Below are 17274 nucleotides of genomic sequence, written 5' to 3' on the forward strand. Positions count from 1 at the left end.
GCTGCAATGGCCAGAGCTGTGCCAATCCAAAGCCAGGATCCAGGAGCTTCTTCTGGGTCTCCCAGATGGGTACAGGGGCCCAAGGACTTGGGCCATCTTCTACTGCTTTCCCAGGCCATAGCAGAAAGTTGGATCAGAAGTGGAGCAGCTGGGAATCAAACCAGTGCCTATATGGGATGCCAGTCTGCAGGTGGCAGTTTTACCCTCTAGGCCACAGTGCCAGCCCCAATCCAGGGTTTTGTGAAGGGATGAATACAGGGAAAGGTGCTACTTGGAATCATTACTGGTAAAGTGCACTGCATTAAATATACATTGTGTGTATTTGTTAACTTTCTTTAGTATAAACTTTAATAACATAATGTTTATCTCTGAAAACCTCATTCATTTGAACACTCAACTTTTTACTTTTACATTGTTATTTTACAAAATTTGTAGATGATGCTTTCATTAAACCAATGATAACTTCTGTTTAATCTCTGCCACTTAATATAGGTGGGTGCATTTTCCTATGTATTTCTATTTTTACAGGTTTATTCCTCAACAGTGGAGCTGATGTTTTCTTGGTTAATGTATTTATTATTCTTTATTCATTCTATTGTATCCTTTTTTCACACTGTTCAGTGCAGAAGGAAACCAGAAGGTTTTTTTTTTTTTTTTAAGGTTTCATTTATTTGTTGAAAGAGTTGCAGAGAGAGAAAGTCTTCTATCTGCTGGCTCACCCTCCAAATTACTGCAAAGGCCAGAGCTCAGCCAATCCAAAGCCAAGACCCAAGAGCTTCTGGGTCTCCCATGCAGGTGCAGTGGCCCAAGGACTTGGACCATGTTCCACTGCTTTCTCAGGAGATAGCAGAAAGCTAGATTGTTGTTGAGCAGGCAGGACTCGAACCAGAACCCATATGGAAAGCTGGCACTGCAGGCAGCAGCTTTACCCATTATGCCACAGCGTTGGCCTCCAGAGTTTTCTTTGAACTCCTGCCATTCACCTTCTCTCCGAGGTATGATTCTGGGTCCTCCACATGTTTCTAAGAGGAAAGAAAATTAATATATCACCTGTAAGTGTTTTTTTTCTAAATTATTCCCCAGCTTGTCAGTACTCATTTTAGGTGTTTAATGCTAGTTTATATATTTATTTTTTTAGATTTTTTTTATTTATTTGAATGTCAGAGTTACAGAGAGGCAGAGGAAGAGAGAGAGAGAGTCTTCCATCTGCTGGTTCACTCCCCAGTTTGCCACAATGGCCGGAGTTGCACTGGTCCAAAGCTAGAAGTGAAGAGCTTCTTCTGGGTCTCCCACATGGGTTCAGGGGCCCAAGGACTTAGGCCATCTCCTACTGAATCCTCAGGCCATAGCAGAGAGCTGGATTGGAAGTGAAGCCACTGGGACTTGAACTGGCACCAATATGGGATGCCAGCACTGAAGGCAGTGGCTTTACCTGCTAGCCACAGTGCCAGTCCCAGTATACTAGTTAATTAAATTGGAAAATATGGGGCTGGCTCTGTGGCTCAGTGGGTTAATGCCCTGGTCTAAAGCATCGACATCCCATAAGGGCACCGGTTTGAGACCCAGCTGCTCCACTTCTGCTCCAGCTCTCTACTATAGCCTGGGAAAGCAGTAGAAGATGGCCCATGTCCTTGGGCCCCTGAACCCATGTGGGAGACCCAGAAGAAGCTCCTGGTTCCTGGCTTCAGATTGGTGCAGTTCCAGCCATTGCAGCCAACTGGGGACTGAACCAGCAGATGGAAGACCTCTCTCTCTCGCTGCCTTTCCTCTCTATGTGTAACTCTGACTTTCAAATAAATAAATAAATCTTTAAAAAATTTTAAAATAGAAAAATAAACATAAAATTTGTTCTCACAGAATATACAGAAATGAATTATGAATTTGGCATGATTATGAAACATTACTGTCATCTATAATAATGCAGTTTGGTCTCTTGTCTTTCTGTTGCTATAGCAAAATATATATTTGTTACATGAATTGAGTTGAAACTAAGCACAATGTGCTACATTTTTGGGGTCATGTCTGAAACATTCTACACATAGATGATGTACTGAACAGTGTTTTAGTGCTACCCATGAAGCATTCTGCAAGAGGAAGAGTTCCCTAGTGCTGGAAACAAATCAGTTAAGTTTGTTTTCAAATTGTTAGAGTAACGGAGTTCTTAATACCTTTGAGAAGCTGAATTGGATTCTGGAATAGGATAAGGAATGTGTGGAGAAAAGAATCTACTGGAGGCTCATTTATGTTTTTAAGATTATTTATTTGAAAGGTGGACTTGCAGAGATTGGGAGAGACAGGGAGACAAAAGGAGATATCTTCTTTCTAGTGTTCATTCCCCAAATGCCCACAATGGCTGAGACTGGGCCAGGCCAAAGCCAGGAGCCTGGGACTCCATGGGTCTCCCACATTGGTGGAAGGATCCAAATACTCAGGCCATTTTCACTGCTCTTTCAATCAGATTAGCAGGGAACTAGATTGGAAGTGGAGCAGCAAGGAGTCAAGTCCTGTTTACATGGGATGCCAGCATTGATGGTGGAGGCTTAGCCTGCTGGATCACAATTCTGGTGACTATTGCAGGTTCTGAAATAAATCTCTAAGCATTTTTCTCAGTGAGTCACAAATGCAGATTGTACTGCAGACATTCCCAGGTTCTCTTTTTGGGCAAATAATTCTATTGCTTTCACTTTAATTATGTATAATGTTATTTCAAATGTTTATCATTTGAATGTTTTGGGCAAGTATTTCCATTGCTTTCACTTTAATTAGGTATAATGTTATTTCAATTGTTTATCAGTAGAATAATCATAGACAAGGGCAAAAGCTAATTTGTAATCTTTGTCTTACCTGTATTTTCTCTCTTACTTAAAAATATTTATTAGCTTGATAGAGAAAAAAGTTGATGGACTGAGAGATAGAGAGCTTCAACACATTAATTCACTTCCTAGATAACCATACCAAATAGGTGGGGTAGGACTGAAGCCAGGATTGAGGAATGGAATCTAGGCCTCCTTCATTGGTGACATCACCATTGCTTCCCCAGGTCTGCATTATCTGGGAGCTAGAAACTAGAGCTGGCATCGGAAATCATAGACACTCTGAGGTGGCATCATAAACAACACTAAGCTAAATGTCTGCCCTGTCTTTTAATATATTTTTTCTCTGACATATTGGAAATGATATGCATGGTGTTTTCCTGGAAATTGTTTTCTGTTCATTCCCATTGTAGTTTCACTGATGGTTTCTTGCCTTTTTTTCTCAATGCTTCTACATACTTCTCCTTAACATTGCCCAGTCAAGAGTCAGTATTGCCCCTCTTCTAGCCTGCTGTGCAATTTCCCTTGACAGATGCGGCCTTTGTGATTTGAACCTCCTGTTTCCCTCTAGGTTGGGCATGTTTCACAGCCTGTAGATCATCGGTTGGACTCTGTTGAATGCTCTGTGTGGCTTTCTAAACACCCAACAAGTCTAATGTGAAACCATATCCTTCTTTTTTCCTTCATATCCATACACAACTGTCAGTGTTTGTTTTGTGACAGAGTTAACATGTTGACTGGAAGTGTATTATTATAGGTGATGACAGCATTTGAAGATGTGGCTGTGTACTTTACATGGGAGGAATGGCAGAACATGAACAATGCTCAGAAGATCCTGTACAGAGATGTGATGCTGGAGACCTACAGCAGCCTCTTCTCCTTGGGTGAGTGACACCCTTCACATGCCCAGTGATAACATTTTCTTGCTATTTGATAAATAAGGGAACAGTTTATAATGTTTAATATTGGGCAGGATTAGAATTTGAGTCCATGAATAATCTGAACATCTACCACCTAACAAAAGATTCAAATTGGAACATTTGTTGCATAGCTCCTGAACCAAGCTGTAGTCCTTTAAATAACCCAAGATAGTGATTTCACAAAGTCTTACTTTGTTTCCGTTAATAGGGCACTGCATTACCAAACCTGACTTGATCTTCAAGTTGGAGCAAGGAGAAGAGCCATGGATGGTGGATGAATGCTTGAATCAGAGCCTTTCAGGTCAGTCTGCACATAAGATACAGGGAGGCCAAGGCAGAGTGTGTAGATGTTGACTGGTGTTCTTTCCATGAATTTTTCTCAAGCCTTACTCCTGATGAAAGCTGGTTTTGTGCCTCAGACACAGGCATTTAGAGATACCAGTATCTTTCTAACTTTTGTTCTTAGTGAAGATGTTCTTTGATTAAAAAAAAAAATCCAGTCATTTTCTGATGTTACTAAGGCTTTTATTTAGGTTTGATACATTCCCCTGATTCTAACTTGTCCTTCTCTATACGTTCATACCTTTTCCTTCATGCACTTATTAGTTCCTTCAGTGCTTGTTACATACAGAAACTTTTTTTTTAAGATTAATTTTTTTTTTTGACAGGCAGAGTGCACAGTGAGAGAGAGACAGAGAGAAAGGTCTTCCTTTTGCCCTTGGTTCACCCTCCAGTGGCCACCATGGCTGATGTGCTGTGGCTGGCACACCGCACTGATCCAAAGCCAGGAGCCAGGTGCTTCTCCTGGTCTCCCATGTGGGTGCAGGGCCCAAGGACCTGGGCCATCCTACACTGCACTCCTGGACCACAGCAGAGAGCTGGCCTGGAAGAGGGGCAACCGGGACAAAATCTGGCACCCCGACCGGGACTAGAACCCGGTGTGCCAGTGCCACAGGTAGAGGATTAGCCTATTGAGCCGCTATTTCAGCCTGTTTCTGTTTTTTTTAAACATATATTTATTTATTTGAAAGTCAGAGAGAGAGAAGAAGTAGAGGCAGAGAGAGAAAGAGAGGTTTTCCATCCACTGGTTCACTTCCCAATTGGCTGTTGTGGCTGGAGCTGTACTGATCTGAAGCTAGGAGCCAGGAGCTTCTTCCAGGTCTCCCACATGGGTACAGGGGTCCAAGGACTTGGGCCATCTTCTACTGCTTTCCCAGGCCATAGCAGAGTGCTGGATCAGAAGTGGAGCAGCTAGGACTTAAACTGGTGCCCATAAGCGATGTTGGCACTGCAGGTGGTGGCTTTACCTGCTATGCCACAATGTCAGCCCCCAGAAACTTATTTCTGACTCATTGCTCAGATCAGCACAGTTCTGGCCATTGTGGCCAATTGAGGGGTGAACCATTGGATCAAGACCTTATTCTCTCTTTGCCTCTCCTCTCTGTGTAACTCTGATTTTCAAATAAATAAATAAATCTTTAAAAATCAAAGATGGTCATGAGTAAGCCTCTGTGCTGTGACATCAGAAATTATGAAGCTAGGAATGACACTGTGGTGCAGTGTGTTAAAGCTCCAGCCTGCAACACTAGCATTGCATATTGGTGCCAGTTCAAGTCCCAGCTAGTCCTCTTCTAATCCAGCTCTCTGTTAATGCACCTGAGAAAAGAGAAGAGGTTGGCCCAAGTCCTTGGCCCCCTGTACCCATGTGGGAGACAAAAAAGACACTCCTGGCTCCTAACTTCATTTTGGCCCAGCATTGGTTGTTGTGCCTATATGGGGAGTGAACCAGCAGATGGAAGACTTCTCTCTGTCTCTCTCTCTATAATTCTAACTTTCAAATAAATAAAGTAAATCTTTGAAAAAAAGAAATCATAAACTAAGCATGAACTTATATGAAACATGAAAATAAGTGATCCTAGACTCACCAAGGAAGTAATGAGATTTTGAGGCCCAAGGTCAAGTAGCCTTGTGGGTTTATGTAGAGTGGCTCAGATTTCTTTTTTCTTTCTTTCTTTTTTTTTTTTTTTTTTGACAGGCAGAGTGGACAGTGAGAGAGACAGAGAGAAAGGTCTTCCTTTGCCGTTGGTTCACCCTCCAATGGCTGCCACGGCCAGCGCGCTGTGGCCGGCGCACTGCGCTGATCCAATGGCAGGAGCCAGGCGCTTCTCCTGGTCTCCCATGGGGTGCAGTGCCCAAGCACCTGGGCCATCCTCCACTGCACTCCCTGGCCACAGCAGAGAGCTGGCCTGGAAGAGGGGCAACCGGGACAGAATCCGTCGCCCCGACCGGGACTAGAACCCGGTGTGCTGGTGCCGCAAGGTGGAGGATTAGCCTAGTGAGCCACAGCGCCAGCCGAAAGGGTGGAGTTTGAAGTATGATTTCTCTCTTATTTTTCAGAATCATTGAAAAATAACCAAATAAAAAGATAAGAAAAGCATAGGAAATGGAGCTTTCAGTGAAAATAGGAGGCAACTGATCAGAAACCTCCAGAAATTCAAATTATCACACAGGAATGTTTCTAGAAAGAATTTAGAGGAGATAACCAGCACTGATGATTTCAGAATGAGCTAGAAAACACTTTTCAAAGAAGATGAGCACATCCCGGTTTGCAGAAACAAATTCTTCAAACTGATAGGGAGTGTTTAACTAAAGTGGTATACTGGGAATTTTCTGTACCTGTTGTACTTCTGAGAAGCTGAAGGTGTTGGGTGTCCTTAAGAATTTGGGAAGCTGTCATAGAGACAAAGTACTTTTTCATTTGAAAAATCCCACAAATGATGTTTACCTAGGAAGACTGAGCATGAGACAGTCATAGATTCAAATCATACTCCTTAAATGTCCTGCTTAAATTACAGGCACATTTCACTCTTCTCCACGTGAAGTAAATGATCAGTAAAATTTTCATGTTTATGGTGGAGATATCAGAGAAGCAAAATCACACAATTTTTATAAAAATAAACTGGGGAAAAAGGACAGGGAAAAAAAATGATTGCTAGGTAGTGGGTGAATATTTTTATTAAATATTTGTCCATTCTTTAAAATACTTTATAGTTATTTCATCTTTGTGAAAGGCAGAGTGACAGTGAGAGGAGAAAGAGAAAGAGGTCCTCTATTAGCTCACTTCCCAAATGCCTGCAACACTTAGGTCTAACAAGTCTGAAGCCAAAACTCTAGAATCCCTCTAGTCTTCCCTGGTTTCTCACAGGTTCCCAGGCACATGAACCATTATCTGCTTCCTTCCAGTTTACATAGGCAGAGAGCTGTACTGAAAGCAGAGTAGCCAGGGCTCAAGCTGACACTGTTTTGAGATGCAGGCATCCCACACATCATAGCACAAATGTCATTCTACCATCCTTGACAAATTCCCATAGTAAAAAGGATCATGTTTGAACATTGGGAAACCTCATGGTATATTAATGTATTAAGGAGAAACACCATATAATGGTCACAAATAAGTACTTCATACTGATTTTGTGAAAATCTTATGCCACTTGGATAACAAGTAACTCCATTCCCTTTACATGAGTATGCCAGGAGAAACAGTTACATGTGATTCAGTGACATGATTGCTTTTTTCTCATTTCAGTGGGCATGAAAAGGGATGACCTGATTAGGATCAACCAGGAAAGTCAGGACAACAATCTGAATCAGGATTTTATGAAAAATAAGAAGACATCAGCTCTCAAGAGAATTGAATTAAGAAAAACCCTTAGTTTAAATTCAAGCCATATTCCAACACTGATTATTAAAAAGGGAATCTATTCAGGATTGAAGCCAGAGGAATGCAATAAATGTCACACTGTGTATCCCCCCAGTGGGTCTGATCAACTACAGGGTGAAGAGAAATTTGATAACACTATGATACCTGGAAAATCTCTCCAGTTCCGTGAGCCTTTTAGTCAGCATGACAAGATTCACATCATGAAGCATCCATTTGGACCCACTGGACAAGCAAAAGTCTTCACAAGAAAGATGTTCTGTAAATCTGAGAGGGTTCATATGGCAGAAAACTGTAATAAATCAACTGTCACTTTTGGAAAAGCAACTCAAATAGAAAAGGCTATCTATGGAAATTCTAGCCTCAATATGCATCAACAAACTCACACAAGAAAGAAATTTTATAAGTACATCATGTATGTTGAACCTGTCATTCACCAGTCACATCTTACAATAAACCAGAGAATAAATACAAGGGAAAAACTTTACACATGTAAGCCTTGTGGAAAATCACTCAGTTTTAATTCACCTTCTGAATGTAATGACTGTGGAAAGGCCTTTGGACAAAAGTCAGTCCTCAGGAAACATCAGCAAATTCACACAGGGGAGAAACCTCATGAATGTAGTGACTGTGGAAAAGCCTTTACACAAAAGTCATACCTCATAAACCATGAGCAAATTCACACAGGAGAGAAACTTTATAAATGCCTTCATTGTGGAAAAGGCTTTCTGTGGAAGTCAGACCTCATAGTACACCAGAGAATTCACACAGGGGAGAAACCTCATAAATGTAATGATTGTGGAAAAGCCTTTGGAACAAAGTTACACCTCAAGAAACATCATCGAATTCATACAGGAGAGAAACTTCATAAATGTAATGACTGTGGAAAAGCCTTTGGACACAAGTCAGCCTTCCTCATACACCAGCGAACTCACACAGGAGAGAAACCTCATAAATGTAATGACTGTGGAAAAGCCTTTGGACAAAAGTCACACCTCATCGTACACCAGCAAATTCACACAGGGGAGAAACCTCATAAACGTAATGACTTTGGAAAAGCCTTTGGAAGAAAGTCACACCTCATCATATACCAGCGAATTCACACAGGGGAGAAACCTCATAAATGTAATGACTGTGGAAAAGCCTTTGGACAAAAGTCACACCTCATCGTACACCAGCGAATTCACACAGGGGTGAAACCTCATAAATGTAATGATTGTGGAAAAGCCTTTGGACGAAAGTCATGCCTCATTATACACCAGCGAATTCACACAGGGGTGAAACCTCATACATGTAATGTTTGTGGAAAAGCCTTTGGACGAAAGTCATGCCTCATCGTACACCAGCGAATTCACACAGGGGAGAAACCTCATATATGTAATGATTGTGGAAAAGCCTTTGGACGAAAGTCATGCCTCATCATACACCAGCGAATTCACACAGGGGAGAAACCTCATAAATGTAATGACTGTGGAAAAGCCTTTGGACAAAAGTCAAACCTTGTAATGCACCAGAGAATTCACACAGGGGAGAAACCTCATGAATGTAATGACTGTGGAAAAGCCTTTGGACAAAAGTCACACCTTATCGTACACCAGCGAATTCACACAGGGGAGAAACCTCATAAATGTAATGCTTGTGGAAAAGCCTTTGGAACAAAGTCAAACCTCAAGAAACATCAGCGAATTCACACAGGGGAGAAACCTCATAAATGTAATGACTGTGGTAAAGCCTTTGGAAGAAAGTCACACCTCATCATACACCAGCGAATTCACACAGGGGAGAAACCTCATAAATGAAATGACTGTGGAAAAGCCTTTGAACAAAAGTCACACCTCATCATACATCAGAAAATTCACACAGGGGAGAAACCTCATAAATGTAATGACTGTGGAAAAGCCTTTGGACAAAAATCACACCTCATATCACACTGGAGAATTCACACAGGGGAGAAACCCCATGAATGTAATGACCAAGGGAAAGCCTCTGGATAAAAGTCAATCCTTTGGAAACATCAGAGAATTCCCACAGGGAAGAAACCTCATAAATGTAATGACTTTGGAAAAGCCTTTGGACAAAAGACAAACCTCATATCACAGCAGAGAATTCACACAGGGTAGAAAACTCATGATTGTAATAACTGTGGAAAGCATTTAGCCATAAGTCAACCTTCATCATGCATCAGAGAATTCACACAGGGCAGAAACCTTATGAATGTAATCACTGGAAAAGCCTTTGGACAAAAGTCAAACATAATGCACCAGAGAATGCACACAGTGTTAAAACTTCATGAGTGTAATGACTGTGGAAAAACTTGATTTGAAGTTCCAACTCCAAATGCATCAGAGGATTCACACAGGGAAATAACCTCATAAATGTAATGACCGTGGAAAAGCATTTTTCTATAAGTTATACTCATATCAAAACAATTCACACAGGGCAGAAACCTTATGAATCTAATGAGTGTGGAAAAGCCTTTATAAATCATATGTTATAAATCATAGCTCATATCACACCAGAGAATTCACACCGGGGAGAAACTTCATGAATGCAATGACTGTAGAAAAGCCCTTGGCAATAAGTCACATCTCAGAATGCATCAGAAAATTCACATGAACAGAAACCTTTTGGACATAATGACTTGGAAAGCTTTTTCCCATAATTCAGCCCTCATTGCACATCATCTAATTCATATGGGGGAAAACACTTTGGATATAATGCATATGGAAAAGCCTTTGTCCATAAGTAACACCTCATAAAACATCACATGTGGGAGAAACCTTATGAATGGAGTGAATGTTGGAAAACTCTGCCAAAATCACACAATATAACATCAGAGAATTTATTACATGGTGGAAATCTTATAATAAATGCGGGAAAGCCTTTTGTCATAAGGAATACCTCATAACACATGTAGATCAAACAAGGGAGAGAACTTAAGAATATAATGCATGTGAAGGACTTTTTCCAAAATCAAAATAACCATGTGACAGAGCCTTTTGCTGGAAATTACATCCCATACAATAGGCACTCCCATAAGGAAGAAAGGTTGGGACCATCACTGTGGCACAGTAGGTTAAAGCCCTGGCCTGAAATGCCAGCATACCATGTGGGCACTGGTTCTAGTCCCAGTTGCTCCTCTTCTGATCCAGCTCTCTGCTATGGCCTGGGAAAGCAGTAGAAGATGGCCCTGCACCCACATGGGAGACCCAGAAGAAGCTCCTGACTCCTGGCTTTGGATTGCTGCAGCTGCAGCCATTGCATCCATCTGGGGAGTGAACTAGCAGATGGAAGACCTATTTCTGCTTCTCTGTCTCTGTAACTCTGTCTTTCAAATAAATAAAGTAAATTGTTAAAAAAAAAATGAAGTTCAGAAATATTATTAGTGTGACAAAAAGCCATTTGTCAGAAATTGCATTATACATCAGAAAATTCACACAAGGGGTTTCTTAGGAGTGTAATGAATGTGGAAGTATATTTTCATAGAATTCAGGCTTGCATAAATATGCAACTCAAAAAAGGTGATATCCTTTAAGTGCAATAGACCTCAAAAAGCCATAGCCAGAAATTAAACATCAGGCCAGCGCCATGGAGCAGTAGGTTAATGCTCCACCTGCTATGCTGGCATCCCATATGGGTGCCAGTTCTAGTCCCAGCTGCCCCTCTTCAATCCAGCTCTCTACTGTGGCCTGGGAAAGCAGTAGAAGACAGCCCAAGTGCTTTGGCCTCTGCACCCACTTGAAAGACCAGGAAGAAGCACCTGGCTCCTGGCTTCAGATCAGTGCAGCTCTGGCCATTGTGGCCATTTGAGGAGTGAACCAACAGAAGGAAGACCTTTATCTCTGTCTCTCTCACTGTCTGTAACTCTACCTGTCAAATAAATAAAAATCTTAAAAAACAAGAAATTAAACATCAACCAACACCAGAGAATTCATATAGTAAAATGTCAATTTAATGAATGTGAAAAAATTCTTCTGCCATTAATCAATTCACATGAAGAGACTCCGAAATGAGAAAACATACATGCATAGAAAAGTCGTGTACCATATGTCACCTCTCAATGGTTACCTGACAACTCACAGAAAGAAAAAATCCTGTGACTGTATTGTAATGTGAAATACCTTTATTATTAGGCAGACTTCCACAAAACATAGCAAGATTACAGAGAGAAGTCCCTGAAATATAATTTGTCTGGACGAATTCTTTAGTGGAATCACACCTTAGTGAGTATTGGGCAGTTTTCATGATGAATTGTGACAGAGAGTGGTTAACCGTTCTTCAGAAATTTTTCTCTTATTCAACCTGAACTTTTGGTTTCTCATTATTGTGAGTGGGATCAAGTATATGAACTGAACTGTGCTCTAGTGTAAATTTTGTTAAATAAATATTTAAAAGTTGAGTAACAGTTATTTGGAATACCATCTTCATCAATTACAAAGTTATTTGTTTTATAGCTGCTCTTTTGGCCACCCAGGATTCTTTCCCCACATTATTGTAGTGCAAACCAGTGATGTGACCATAGGCATATCAAGTGACACATGTTCCAGCCATAATAGTGTACCCTGGCTCTGGATAATAAGTGTTGTGTGCAACACAAGGGAATGAGTTTGTGGTGACCTATATACCCATGAGAAATTTCAACTTATCTGTGTGCACATCTGGATTAGACTCCACTACCCAAGGTCTATTTGAATATGCAAGTAAATGTTGCCACACACATTACCCTCATTCTTTAAAGGGACAACCTCAAACCCTATAAGTTGCAACACTCATCTGAATTTTCCTGTATTACTGAGTGCATAATGCCTTTTTCATTCATGATGCCCCTTTTCTACCCTTTTTAATTCTTTCCTAATTGCCTTGTGACAAGAACATGGAATGAAGTCTATCCATGTGGTACCCATTGCAATAGAGAAGCAGGAGCATAGGGGCGGAGCCAAGATGGCAGAATAGTGAGGGCGCGCACCGATAGTCCGGGAAAATTTAGTTTAATAAAAGGGGAGTTACGGTAGCCGCAGAAAAAAGAACCAGGAAAAAATTGCACGGGAATCGTGAATCGGAGGACCTACTGGGAGAACAAGGTCGCCCACCGCGCGGAAGCCAAGTCGTGGGACCGAGCCGCATGCCACACAGACAACAGCGGGGAGCCTTGGGACGCTCAGGGCTCCGAGTCCACACATCGGCGCTGGAAGGGGAGGTGAGCTCAATAACCCGAGACATTGGTGGGGAAACGGGGGTCAGAATCTAGAGGGGGGCCGGAAAGTGCAGCAAACTCACTACCGGAAAGAAGGAAAAAAAAAGCTTCGGGGTTTCTCTTCCCCCTAACCTTGCAAAGGTTACAAGGCTGCAAGGCTTGAAGAATTCCCAAGAGACAAAGAGCAGGCCTCCTCTCTGGATTTACATATCAATGGGGGAGAGCTAAGGAACTGAGTCACTACAATTCAGTAGCTTAGGCAACACAGTGGGAGTCCAGAGGAGCCAAAGACTGGAAGCTAAATACCATCAATTCTGCACAGCCGTGCCCTGCGGTGTTACTTACCCCCTGAATAAATAAAATAAATAAATAAATAAAAAGAGAGAGATTTACCACGCATAACCTGAGGGTGTCACCTTTGCACACCCTTAACCAGGAAGAACCAGGCAGAGCTCTCAGGCCGCACCCATCTCAAGCCTCCAAGGCACCTCCAACAGCAGGCAGTCCACTTAACACGGACACAGTATAAAAAAAAAAAAAAGAAAAAAAAACGCACAGTGACGCAAGAAGAATTAACTATGCCGAGTAACAAACACAGAAATAGAGGGAGCAAGATCAACGATGACACTATGATGCCTCCAAATAAGCAAAACACCCCAAGCCAAGAGTATGAAGATGATGAGATAGAAGAAATGCAAGATACGGATTTCAAAAAATTTATGATAAGAACATTTAGAAGTTTTCAAAAGCAAATCCTTGAACTACAGAAATCCTTAATGGACAAGATTGAAAATCTCTCTCATGAAAACGAAATTTTAAGGAAGAGTCAAAATGAAACTCAGAAACTAGTAGAACAGGAAAGTGTTATAGTGAAGAGAAATCAAAATGAAATGAAGAGCTCAATAGATCAAATGACAAACACATTAGAAAGCCTTAAAAACAGAATGGGTGAAGCAGAAGAGAGAATATCGGACTTAGAAGATAGAGCACAGGAAAACATGCAGTCAAACCAAAGAAAAGAAGAGGAAATTAGAAACCTAAAAAATATTGTTGGGAATCTACAGGATACTATTAAAAAAACCAACATTCGAGTTCTAGGAGTTCCTGAAGGCATGGAGAGAGAGAAAGGATTGGAAGGCCTTTTTAGTGAGATACTAGCAGAGAACTTTCCAGGTTTGGAGAAGGACAGAGATATCCTAGTACAGGAAGCTCATAGAACCCCCAATAAACATGACCAAAAGAGATCCTCACCACGACACGTGGTAATTAAACTTACCACAGTGAAACATAAAGAAAAGATCCTAAAATGTGCAAGAGAGAAACGTCAGATTACTCTCAGAGGATCTCCAATCAGACTCACAGCTGACTTCTCATCAGAAACCCTACAAGCTAGGAGGGAATGGCGAGACATAGCACAGGTGCTAAGAGAGAAAAATTGCCAGCCCAGAATATTATATCCTGCCAAGCTCTCATTTGTGAATGAAGGTGAAATAAAGACCTTTCATAGCAAACAGAAATTGAAAGACTTTGTGGCCACTCGTCCGGCCCTGCAAAAGATACTTAAAGATGTGCTACACTCAGAAACACAGAAACACGGCCATCAATATGAAAGAAGGGAAAGGAAGAACACCTACCAGTAAAAGAGCATGGGAAGCTCAAAGCATATACTAGAAAATATTTCCGGGAAAATGGCAGGGCAAAGTCACTATGTATCAATAGTCACATTGAACATTAATGGTCTGAATTCTTCAGTTAAAAGACACCGTTTGGCTAACTGGCTCACAGAACACAACCCAACTATTTGTTGCCTACAAGAAACACATCTCTCTAACAAAGAGGCATGCAGACTGAAAGTGAAAGGTTGGAAAAAGATATTCCATGCCAACAGAAACCAAAAAAAAAGCAGGTGTAGCCATATTAATATCAGACAAAATAAACTTTAATACAAAAACTGTTAAGAGAGACAAAGAGGGACACTATATAATGATTAAGGGTTCAATTCAACAGGAAGATGTAACTATTATAAATGTATATGCACCTAATTACAGGGCACCGGTCTATTTAAAAGATATGTTAAGGGACTTAAAGGGAGATTTAGATTCCAATACAATAGTACTGGGGGACTTCAATACTCCACTCTCAGAAATAGATCATCCGGACAGAAGATCAACAAGGAAACAGCAGATTTAATTGACACTATTGCCCAAATGGATCTAACAGATATCTACAGAACTTTCAACCCTACATCTACAGACTTCACATTCTTCTCAGCAGCGCATGGAACCTTCTCTAGGATTGATCACATACTAGGCCATAAAGCAAGTCTCAGCAAATTTAAAAGAATTAGAATCATACCATGCAGCTTCTCAGACCACAGCGGGATGAAGCTGGAAATTAGCAACTCAGGAAACCCCAGAAAGTATGCAAACACATGGAGACTGAACAACATGCTCCTGAATGAACACTGGGTCATTCAAGAAATCAAAAGAGAAATCAAAAACTTTCTGGAAGTAAATGAAGACAACAACACAACATATCAAAACTTATGGGATACAGCAAAAGCAGTATTGAGAGGCAAATTTATAGCAATAGGTGCCTATACCAAGAAATTGGAAAGGTACCAAATAAATGAGCTTTCAGCGCACCTCAAGGACCTAGAAAAACTGCAGCAAACCAAACCCAAATCTAGTAGGAGAAGAGAAATAATTAAAACCAGAGAAGAAATTAACAGGATTGAATCCAAAAAAACATTACAAAAAATCAGCCAGGCGAGAAGCTGGTTTTTTGAAAAAATAAACAAAATCGACACCCCATTGGCCCAACTAACTAAAAAAAGAAAAGACCCAAATCAATAAAATCAGAGATGAAAAAGGAAACGTAACAACAGACACCACAGAAATAAAAAGAATCATCAGAAATTACTACAAGGACCTGTATGCCAGCAAACAGGAAAACCTATCAGAAATGGATAGATTCCTGGACACATGCAATCTACCAAAATTGAACCATGAAGACATAGAAAACCTAAATAGACCCATAACTGAAACAGAAATTGAAACAGTAATAAAGGACCTCCCAACAAAGAAAAGCCCAGGACCAGATGGATTCACTGCTGAATTCTACCAGACATTTAAAGAAGAACTAATCCCATTTCTTCTCAAACTATTCAGAACAATCGAAAAAGAGGGAATCCTCCCAAATTCTTTCTATGAAGCCAGCATCACCTTAATCCCTAAGCCAGAGAAAGATGCAGCACTGAAAGAAAATTACAGACCAATATCCCTGATGAACATAGACGCAAAAATCCTCAATAAAATTCTGGCCAATAGAATACAACAACACATCAGGAAAATCATCCACCCAGACCAAGTGGGATTCATCCCTGGTATGCAGGGATGGTTCAACATTCGCAAATCAATCAATGTGATTCACCACATTAACAGACTGCAGAAGAAAAACCATATGATTATCTCAATTGATGCAGAGAAAGCATTTGATAAAATTCAACACCCTTTCATGATGAAAACTCTAAGCAAATTGGGTATAGAAGGAACATTCCTCAATATAATCAAAGCAATTTATAAAAAACCCACAGCCAGCATCCTATTGAATGGGGAAAAGTTGGAAGCATTTCCACTGAAATCTGGCACCAGGCAGGGATGCCCACTCTCACCACTGCTATTTAACATAGTTCTGGAAGTTTTAGCCAGAGCCATCAGACAAGAAAAAGAAATCAAAGGAATACAAATCAAGAAGGAAGAAGTCAAACTATCCCTCTTTGCAGACGATATGATTCTGTACTTAGAGGATCCAAAGAAATCTACTAAGAGACTATTAGAACTCATAGAGGAGTTTGGCAAAGTGGCAGGATATAAAATCAATGCACAAAAATCAACAGCCTTTGTATACACAAGCAACGCCACGGCTGAGGAAGAACTGCTAAGATCAATCCCATTCACAATAGCTACAAAACCAATGAAATACCTTGGAATAAACTTAACCAAGGACGTTAAAGATCTCTACGATGAAAATTACAAAACCTTAAAGAAAGAAATAGAAGAGGATACCAAAAAATGGAAAAATCTTCCATGCTCATGGATTGGAAGAATCAACATCATCAAAATGTCCATTCTCCCAAAAGCAATTTATAGATTCAATGCAATCCCAATCAAGATACCAAAGACATTCTTCGCAGATCTAGAAAAAATGATGCTGAAATTCATATGGAGGCACAAGAGACCTCGAATAGCTAAAGCAATCTTGTACAACAAAAACAAAGCCGGAGGCATCACAATACCAGACCTCAGGACATACTACAGGGCAGTTGTAATCAAAACAGCATGGTACTGGTACAGAAACAGATGGATAGACCAATGGAACAGAATTGAAACACCAGAAATCAACCCAAACATCTACAGCCAACTTATATTTGATCAAGGATCTAAAACTAATTCCTGGAGCAAGGACAGTCTATTCAATAAATGGTGCTGGGAAAACTGGATTTCCACGTGCAGAAGCATGAAGCAAGACCCCTACCTTACACCTTACACAAAAATCCACTCAACGTGGATTAAAGACCTAAATCTACGTCCTGACACCATTAAGTTATTAGAGAACATTGGAGAAACC

The 17274-nt window shown here is 40.7% G+C and overlaps 1 protein-coding gene across 3 annotated transcripts in view; it reads left to right on the top strand.

Moving 5' to 3' along the window:
* The window catches only part of LOC127485540 (zinc finger protein 717-like), a 51105-nt gene extending 40290 nt beyond the window's left edge, over positions 1-10815 (top strand). For all 3 annotated transcript variants that reach the window (XM_051828642.2, XM_070054813.1, XM_070054814.1), the window contains exons 2-4: positions 3571-3697; positions 3942-4034; positions 7320-10815. In XM_051828642.2, the coding sequence (XP_051684602.2) occupies positions 3574-3697; positions 3942-4034; positions 7320-9250 (2148 nt within the window). In that variant the 5' untranslated portion in view covers positions 3571-3573 and the 3' untranslated portion in view covers positions 9251-10815. The remainder of the gene's footprint in view (positions 1-3570; positions 3698-3941; positions 4035-7319) is intronic.
* Positions 10816-17274: the final 6459 nt, after the last annotated feature.

This window comes from Oryctolagus cuniculus, chromosome 12, assembly GCF_964237555.1.
Source record: "Oryctolagus cuniculus chromosome 12, mOryCun1.1, whole genome shotgun sequence".
Taxonomy (NCBI): Eukaryota; Metazoa; Chordata; class Mammalia; order Lagomorpha; family Leporidae; genus Oryctolagus; species Oryctolagus cuniculus.